Source organism: Propithecus coquereli, unplaced genomic scaffold (assembly GCF_000956105.1).
Source record: "Propithecus coquereli isolate 6110/MARCELLA unplaced genomic scaffold, Pcoq_1.0 Scaffold16, whole genome shotgun sequence".
Classification (NCBI taxonomy): Eukaryota; Metazoa; Chordata; class Mammalia; order Primates; family Indriidae; genus Propithecus; species Propithecus coquereli.
The window spans coordinates 3,382,682-3,392,752 of NW_012140524.1; the positions used below are offsets into that span (position 1 = coordinate 3,382,682).

The 10,071-nt window shown below is 45.2% G+C and overlaps 1 protein-coding gene across 1 annotated transcript in view; it reads left to right on the forward strand.

The window, feature by feature from the left end:
* The first annotated feature begins 8,144 nt into the window (after positions 1-8,144).
* The window catches only part of TMTC1 (transmembrane and tetratricopeptide repeat containing 1), a 280,957-nt gene continuing 279,030 nt past the window's right edge, over positions 8,145-10,071 (forward strand). The window contains exon 1 of the mRNA XM_012640954.1: positions 8,145-8,446. Coding sequence (XP_012496408.1) covers positions 8,145-8,446 — 302 coding nt within the window. The remainder of the gene's footprint in view (positions 8,447-10,071) is intronic.

The following is a 10,071-nucleotide window of genomic DNA, read 5'->3' on the forward strand; positions in this document are numbered from 1 at the left end:
TGAAGAAAAAAAATTAACATTTGAGTGTTTCCATGAATACCAGTAGGTCAGCAATGACAGCATTACCAGGAAATTCATTTTCTTGGAAGGTAGGTGTACTGTTAATTCTCTGAAAAAAGGCTGTCAGATGGATAAAGCACTTTTCTAATCCCTCAAACTACATAATGGGGAAAGAATTAAATCACTGAGCAAATGGGAAGTGAAAGAGGCAGAGTATGTGAAACAAACTGTGAAGCACGAATCTGCTTCTACTTTGTCTTCTGTCTAACTGGAAAGGCCACGATATTCAGCTCTTATCTAAGATGTGCAAAGACTTAAAATTACTTAAAAACAACCACCACCACCACAACAAAAACCTGGCTGCCTCATTTACATTAACATGGCCAAAAATAAAATCTAAAAGACAGTTTTAATTTTTTTGTAAGCTCCAGTGGGGTCCAAAGAGATTTATTTGTATCCCTTTAGATTAACTCACATATGGAAACATGGTCCAAGAAATAAAACTTAGCAGCACAGTGAGAAAAGATGGGAGATTATTATTTCTCAAGGGAAATTGTCTGTCTCCAGATATAATCTTTATTCCTTGGCAAAGAAAAACTAGCACGGTAGGTTTTCCAACTTCTTTAATAACATAGGATGCAAGCCATGTCATTGACATATCACAAGTATTTTATTAGATCCTGTGATCCCTGAGTCCATTAATTTTGGCTGTCCTAAGACCATTGTTTGCCAAGAGAACTCAAACTAGCTGGAGAGAATTAGGTGAATAGGATTGTCCCTCAGAAGCAGGCCTAGTTTCATGGGTGTGTAACCTCTACAGTCATAAATGGCCCTGTACTTAGCCCTTCCAATGCTTGGAAGGACTCTACTCTCGATTTTATGTTCTGCTGTCTCTGTCACTTAGTAAGTTTGGAACAAAGGATCCCTCATTTTCATTTTACATCGGGCCCCACAACTTATGTAGCTGAACCTGCTAAGGGCTGGGGGGGGCATAGTGGACCTCAGGACCCTCTATGAGGTGGTTAATTCCCTAACAAAGTCATTTTCATAATTCAATAAAATATAAATAAGTGTGATTCATTAAATTAAGCACATTGAAACAAAGTGCTACTGTACATCATGGACCATAAAACACATAATATTGATGACTGTAATAAATATTTTACATAGACCAACCAGACTTTTACATTTTCTTCATTATTTGTTGTGTCTTTTCTAAAACAGCCATTATTATTGAGCTTTATCATCTACAAACTAACAATCACACATGAATTCTTGATGTTAACTCCCCAGCAGTTCTCATTCAGTGCTCTAGGGTTTTTGGGTTTTGCTTTTCATTTATTTATTTTTTTGATTTTGTTTATTTGCTTTTGTAGTCTTTTCTTGAGACTTTAAATAGGGAAAAATAAGACAGTTTAACACTATAGCTTTAAGGGTATCTGTTGCTTCTTTTATTCTTCTTAAGGGGTAGTTATCCATTGGGAAAAACCCTTTGTGTTATAGAAAATTTTTAAAGTAGAAAAATAGCATTAAGGAGAGTTTTGAGCATAGTCCCCACAAAACTGCCATCACTTCTGAAAATTATTGCAAGTTTAGGGGGTTCCTGAAACCACTCTTAGTTTCAATAATTTGCTAAGAGGGCTCACAGAATCCATTGAATGCTATTATTCTCATAATTATGGGACATGATAGGGACAGAGGTAAAAATCAGGCAAGAGACCGGGCATGGTGGCTCACACCTGTGATCCTAACACCTTGGAAGGCCAAAGTGGGAGGATAACTTGAGGTCAGGAGTTCAAGACCAGCCTGAGCAAGAGCAAGACCCCTGTCTCTACAACAAATGGAAAAATCAGCCTGGTGGGGTGGTGCATGCCTGGAGTCCCAGCTACTTGGGAGGCTGAGGCAGGAGGATCGCTTGAGCCTAAGAGTCTGAAGTTTAGTGAGCTATGATGATGTCACTGTAGTCTGGCCAGGGCCGCAGAGTAAGACTCTGTCTTCAGGGGGAAAAAAAATCAGCCAAGGAAAGAAGCACATAGGGCAGATAGAGCAGAGTCTAGGAGAAGCACTAGACACAGATCTCCCATTGTCGTCTCCCCATGGAAGCAGGATGTGTTACTCCCCTGCCATCCATGTGTGACAATATGTACAGAGCACTGCCAGCCAGGGAAGGTTACCTGGGCCTTTGGTGGGCAGAGTTTTTATTGGGCTCTTCACTACTGCCTGCATGGCTGACCTTTACTCTTCAGCACCCCTCAGAGGTCAGGCTATTATCTAGAGAGGAGGAAAAACTTTTTTCCTCTACCCTGGTAGGTTTAGTGGCTGGGTACCCTGCAAATTAAACTGACAGAAGACAGACTAACAAGAGAAAAGACAGATTTAGTTATATATATGTGAATGGCAGTTCCCAAAGAATGTGAGTCAAGGAGGTAGTTAGAATTTAGGGCCTATACACTATCTTGGACTTGACAAAGGGAAAGAGATTTTCATATCTGGGGAAGAGAGAAGTAAGGGGAGGGGATGTGGTGACAGCAGTGGGGGGAGGTGAGGGAAGGAAATGTACGGTAAATAAGGTTGTTCAATAAGGTTAGTGATGCAGATAAGAGTCATGTCGGATGCTAAGGGTTGTCTCAGGAGTGGTTCTCTTCCTGGTATGAGAGAGGGAGACACCCTTATAAATGGAAATGTATGTCCTGCTTTAAGGCCAAAAGTGGGAGGATAGAGAGCTAATTGCCTTCAGCCCAAAACAATCTTGACGCCAAAGTAGCATATTTTGGGTTGGCATACTGTGGTCCCCTTCATATCTTTAGCCTCCAGTTTCCCCAGAGGCAGGGACTGATGCCGTGTGGCCTACAGCCCCCATCATAAATCATAGTATGGGTCTGTCCTGTGGCTAAAACCCCCAGGCAAACAAAGACGCTCCTATGAGGCAGGATGTTTTAGGGGCCTAGAGATCACCTCCTAGTAGCCAAGGGCAAAGGCTAGACCTCTCTTTGGGTAAGGTTAATTCTTCACTACACAAGTATAATGACTACCACCCCTTACTTATCACTCAAATTCAAAATTATAATACAAATAATGGCCAATCATAGTTCATCTGATTAGTGTGCTGGAGTCAACTCATACTAATTCATAAAAATTGTTAAATTCTTAGGAATTTTATAAGCTACTTGTTAAACATAACCATTGTAAAAAAGATTAACTTATATAAACCAACAATTATGCAAATTAGATTAAAAGTGAAGACAACTAATGTTCAAAACTCATTTTCTGATTATTTTACTATTAATATGCTCTTTATCTTATTTACTGCATATTTCTGGTGAGAATACTGTAGAATGCATCTCCTCCCATCTCTGTGTTCGGTGACATTGATGGCATGAAATCAATCACGGTGAGAATATTTATACCATGGAAATCAGCAAATGCTATGAATCAGGGCCTCTTTAAAAAATATTCTTTTATTTTGAGAAGCATCCTTCTGCTGATCCAACCCTTACTGAAGCTATTAAGAGTATTTTATATCCTATGACAACATTGGGATAAATGTCTGATAAATTATATTGAAATATAAAGTACATCTTGAGCTCCTGATTCTGATGGAAGAATTTTTCAAAAAAAATTTAACTCTTCCTATCAATCTGTTTGGTGTAAGTCTGAATTTAATTTTAAATGTAAATTTATACAATGGCATTTTAGTGCTTCCTCTGGCATTTCTTGCAAATTGTGGTGGTTGTACAAGGAACTATTAAAGCACCTTTTTTATTTATATGTAATTAAAATATAAAAGAAAAATGTATATAATTAAAATTCCACTCAGATGAAAATAATGGTCTTTTCTGTTATACACACTAAGGTTAAAATTTAATTTCCAAGACTGTGGATATTTGCTTTGCAATGTTGCATCAGTTTTCGAGGAAAGGAGCATCCTTATCTGCAAAGATGGAGGGATGCCCAGAGGAATCTGAATGAACAGGCCTTGTAAGTGCCTCTCCCCACCTCTTACTACTCTTATAGTTCACACCCCTTTTTATCCTATCACATTTTCCTACGACTCTCCACTCTTCAGCAAACTTCGTATAAAAACAATGAGGTTTAAATGTTTCTTCAGGTCTTTATATCCTTATGAAGGCTTCTGTGTCACATAAAATTTATATTAAATAAATTTATATGATTTTTTTTTATTAATCTATCTTTTGTCACAAAGACCTAGCTGAGAATCCAAAAGGATAGGAGGAAAAAGACAGTTTTCCTTCCCTACAATGCACTTTATTGCAATGCACATGGTATGCTTTCAGTCTTGTAGTAATATGCCAAGTTTATTGCCTGAGGGCCAGAAAATGCAAGATCACAAATAATTTTTGATGTTCTTTTATATTATTTCTGTGCAGATGCCACAGAGATGGGCTCTAGGGGTGGAAAGGGAAGCCAGTTTACCTCCATGAAGAGCTCCTCTTGTCTCCTGGGGCTGCAGCGGCTGCCACCACTGTTGTTTCTGCTGCCACCATTGCTGCCACCAGTCTGGGCCCAGTTCTGGGCACAGTCACCCCCTCAGAGCATGCAGTACCCCAGGGTGCCCTGCACCTGCTCTGCCAGGTATTGGGCCAGCTTCTTAGTGCACATGTTGCCTGTTGTTCCACGGGCCCACTGGGTGGTAGGAAAATTTGATTTTTTTTGGTTTTTCTTTTCACTTTTCTGTATTTTCTTCAAGAACAGGTAATATTTAAATAGCTAGACAACAAAAATTATTTTTTAGTATAAATTATGTTATCAGCTTTTTTACTAAATTTCTGCCTTTGTGACATGGCGTTTGATCATTTACATAAACTACCCGAACAGGGTCTGTCATTAGGCTGAGAAAGCACAGTGAGTAGCATTAAAGAAAAAGACTATTCAATGATATTTGTCAAAGCATGGTAAGGAAGACTTTGTTCAGGACCATCATGTTTGGTATAGGGACCACTGCAATGAGGTCTTGCAGTGGGGCAGAGAGATTGGGCTCAACTTCAAACACAGAATGGGCAAGTAGGTCTTTATAGCCAAGGAACAGGGTGGGGATCAGTGGATGGAAAGTTACTAAGGGATTCTGGCTAAACTGACCTAATAGGATTCTCACTGAAGGCAGACCAGGATAATCAGACATCACCTAGGGAATGTTGGGGGATGAGGAATCTGATCAGATATGGAGGGTTGGGGGTTTTGGCTAAACTGACTGAGCAGGGTTCTTTGCTAAAACTGGATTTTATAAGGAAGTACACAGATGGGCCTAGGAGAAGATCCAGAAGTCTGGCTAAAGTTTGGTTATGCAAAGAATCATTGTCAGCAGTAATTTGAAGTTTGTTTGATTAAAATACCTTGCCCTTGATTTATTTTTAGTTGTGTCCTAATCTTTTTCAGGAATATGGTCTATTTTAATTTGTATAAGTGACTGTATGAGCCTCAGAGGGGCACTTCTGTAATAATTTATGTTTTAAATTACTCTGAGTGGACAAAAGGTATCCTGGAAGGTAGTATTGCTCTAATTACCAAGCCTTTAAAAATAATCAGAGACGAAGTTACAAGAATTAAATCTAATTTCCTTTTGGGTCCCTTTGTTAGCCAATGATAAATGTTTTACACTTAAGAGAGAAGCAGATGGCTTGATGGGCTGGCCTGTCGATGTAAACCTCTCTCTAACATCAGTACTTTTACTATTTTCCTGTAACACAGAGCAGCACTGAATCAGGAAATGATGGGGCTGCAAACAAACTGTCTAATTTTAAAGGGTATTTACTTATTGGTTGTCCTTGAGAAGATTTGAGGTAACTCCTTAAATTAATCCCAAATTCATCTGAACTAAACTGAATAGAGATGCCACTGAACATAGAGGAAAGCTTAATTGAACTCCCTGTGCTCAGAAACGTGGAATCCCACTTTGAGGTTTCCTCTCTTCTCCTTGCTATTATCTCTTTGGAGTCTCAGCTCTTAGTCCTTCTTCACTATTCTCCACGGTCAGGGAGAATTTTGCTATTGTTTTCATCTAAAAAAGAAAACAACTCAGATAAGAAGGGGGTAGGCAGGGCTCTTCCTTCTGCACTGGACTTAAGGATGATTTGAGGAAGGAGAAAAGGTCTGCTCTCTATAAAAATCTATTATTAGAGTCACTCTTTTGGGTTAAGACATCGTCTCTAGAAAGCCTCCGTTAATCACAGGTAAGGATTGACACCTTGGCCTAGAGTACCTACTGTTGTTTCAGCAACGGTAATTTCACCATCTAATCATCTCTTAGAAGGCAAGACTTCTACGGTGCTAACCCCTCCCCACCCTGATTTTAGCAGCTTTGGTCACCCAACTCTATATTTAGCACATTGTAGCACAAAAGTATGCCTTAATATATTTTTATTAAATTGACAGGCAGGTGAAGAGGAAAGGCTGTAGTGTATTATGTGGGGAGATAGCAGACCCAGCAATGTCTGGATAATAAAGTGACCAAGGGTCAAAGGTTTTGATGAAAGGATGAAAACATTCATGTTCAGGATTCCCAGTTTCATTTCTTAATCACTAAGTTCAAGTTACCAAAAACAAAAAGGGAAAATGGGTGAAATGTTTCCTGAGTTGGAATGTTTGTCTTACTTCATTGAATTTACAACTGATCAGATGTATCTTTAAAAATGCAAAAAAATGACTTGGTATAGTGAAGAGCCACACAAATGCTCAGACAGTAGAAGAACAATTTCTGCTTTTCATTTTATTTTGTTAGGTAAACAAACTTTTTCAGGATTTTGGGAGGATGAGAATAAAACGATGACTTTCTATTTCAGTTTCTCTATTTGGATGTATCCAGTTCCAAGCAATTTAAAAAGACACAGCAATGGAAATTTACAAGGGGCCCAAAAGAATTAATAGATTTTTCAGATCTGGAGAACTTCTAGCAATCATCACGCTGGACAACTAATTTATTCACATATTACAATTAGTATTTTAAAAAAAGAAAATCTTTCAGAAAGACAGGAAGTTGAAGAGCCAATGCCAAAGGGCCTAACGCAGTCACCCCGCCCCCCATTGAAATAGCAGGAACAGTGCAAACACGCCCACAGCCCAGGAAATAATCAGACCCAAGTGATCCAGTTAGATAGGGGGGAAAAAAGATAATTTGTTCAGCATCTCCCAAAGTGTCCTACGAGTTTCAGTAAAAACATAAAAATGAGAAATGCTTCATAAGTCAATTCAGCTCCCAAGCTCAAACCAAAAATGGAACCTGGAACTTTTTACAAGTGCGGGCCCAGAAAGGGGCAGTAAAGTTAAACAGCCGGTGGCGCCTCGGAACAAACCCGCGGAGGACGGGCGGGAGGTGCCTGGACAGCGAGACCCTTTCTCTGGGCTTTCGGGAAGGTGCTTTTGGACGCTGCGTGTCCCCGCGGGCTCCTCCACCCAGAGGCTGGGACGGCGGGACGCAGCGCCGGGCGGAGAGCGACAGGCCCGGGCAGGAGGACACCGGGCAGGAGGACACGCGCGGGCGACTGGACGCGAGCGCCGGGCGGCCCGAGAGCGACTCCGTGGCGCGGTCGCTGCTGTTGTCCCGGGTGCTGAAAACCGGCAACTTCCCGGGGAGCGGCGGCCACTTTTCTCTCCGGGAGGTGGGTGAGGGGTTCCGGGCTGCGCACCTGCTGGGCCCGCCCGGCCCGGCCCGGAGGGCTCTGCCAGATGCCCCCCTCCCCGGCCCCACCAGGCGGGACCCCGGGCGCCTTCCCCGCGTGTCCCCGCAGCCCCGCGCCGCGCCCCCGTCCCTCCGGCACCCCGTTCCACCTGCGCGCAAACTCCCTCTGCCGGGGACGCGGGCGCGAGGCGGGCGCGGGCGGGGGTACCAGGGAGGGGGGAACCGGCCCGGGTCCCGGGATTGGGGGGTGGAGGCGAGAGCGAGCGGGCATGCGCAGTGGGGCAGAGGAGGTGGCGATGGCCGGGGGAGGCGGGGGGACTGCTGTTTATTTGCAGCTGGGCCAACTCCGCGGCTCGGGCGGCGGCGGAGCGCGGGGCGCCCGCGGCGGGTCCAGCTGCCGCCGCACCATGCCTGAGCCCACCTCTGGGCATCCGCCGCGCGCCTCCGGGTCCCCGGCAGGGGAGGATGCCAGACACCCGGGCGAGGCCAGGGCAGCGGCGGCCGCGGCGCGATGGTGGTGACCACGTCTGCCCGAGGCGGCGGCGGGGACCGCGCGCCCTCCCGGCGGCGGGGCTGCGGGTTCGCGCCGGCCGGGGCCGCGGCGCTGCTGGCCGGGGCGAGCTGCCTGTGCTACGGCCGCTCCCTGCAGGGCGAGTTCGTGCACGACGACGTGTGGGCGATCGTGAACAACCCCGACGTGCGGCCAGGCGCCCCGCTCCGCTGGGGCATCTTCACCAACGACTTCTGGGGCAAGGGCATGGCCGAGAACACCAGCCACAAGTCCTACCGGCCGCTCTGCGTCCTCACCTTCAAGTGAGTCCCTCACCTCGCGCTCGCGGACGCTGCCTCCCCTGACCCTCCACCGCACCACCCGCTCCGCCCCGGGGCTGGGAGAAGTTGCGGGAGTGAAGCGTGGCTTGGGGGACGTTTTTCTTTTGCCGCCCTTTCCCTCCATGCCTCCCTCTTTCTCCGGCTGTCCTGGGCGCTCTGCTCCTGGGTCCAGGGCCCCGCTAATCTGGGCCCTGGGAGCCTTTCGGGAGGTGCGGACCGGGGAGTTGCAATCGAGTTTCTCAAGTGTCTGTGTTCTCGGCGGGCTTCTCCCTCTTGGGGCAGGGCTGGGAGCCGGCTGGTGGAACCGCCTCCGCACCCCTGACCCCTGCCGGCTGGCGACCTCGTGAGAGTAGCGCGGACCCAGTGGGTTTCGGAGGGGTGGCGGTGGTGGCGATGCTTCTAAATTGGGAATTTCTCGGAGACTGTTGGACAGCTTTGCAGATGAGTCTATCAGCGCCTTAGGGGTGGCATTCAGAGTAGACGAGGCGGGAACCTTGAGCTGCCAGGGCAGCGTGGGTTTTGGGGAGGAGCAGGCGAGTGAGCAGAAGACACCCCCCACACACACACACACCCGCCCTGCACCCTTGGCTGCTCCCGGAGCCTCTCCAATCCGTCCCACCGCTCCGGATGGAGACGGGCGGAGGTGCAAAGCGAAGGAACGCAGAAGCGTGGGATTCCCCGGGGATCCTGGGGTCCTGGCCGAAATAGTTTTTCTTTTACAACCTCGGAGTCATGATTCAGCATTTCTCTTGTGACTAAGTGTAAAGGGAACCGAGAACACGCCAGGGTTTTGTAGGCTGGAGTATTTTCTTGAATTTACAAAGAGAGCTAGCTTCGGAGGAAAGGAGAGAAGGGCTCGTTTGAGGGAAGTGCTATCTCCTGCATCATGAGCTCAGCCCCTTATCATGTGGCTCAGCATTTAAGCTTATTTTAATGCACCGGACAAAACTGTAGAAATACATTGGTTTGGTATTATAGGCGTTTTAAGCTTTTTCCAACGGGTGTAATAGGAACCTGTGTTGACGGTAATGATCATTTGAGACGGATTTGGCAGCTGGAAAAGCCTGCTCTGGCTGGAAGGCCTGGGTCTCTTGACAGGTGGCTCTGATGACTTAGAAAAGGAAACCATAGCAATTGGCAACAAGTCATGGGCTTTTGACTTAATTCTTCCACTGAAAGTTTATTGTTTTTCGGAGGGTGAGAAAATTACACATTTGACTGTGAAGAGAATATTTAATCTTATAGCCATTTGTCGTCTTGGAAAGTTGTTCTGGTTTTCTATGGAAAGATAATCTCAGCTACTGAGTTGCTCAGTACTTTCAATTTCTCAGATGTTTCTTACAATTTCTTTATATGGCATGATATAATTATTTCACTGCTAGATTGACCTGCTTTTTCGTTTCTTATAGTGAGGATTGTTGGTTAATTTAAGGTGTGGAAACTTACAACATGAGGTGTGCTGGAGTTACGGTAGCCATGGAGACCATCCTGGTCACTTGTCTAAGCATTTTCCATTTAAAAAGGTCAGGGTCATCAAATTGGTATTAACTGATCAACACATAAGTGCACATATAAGAATAACATCTATTGGGTGTTGGGCAGGGGAG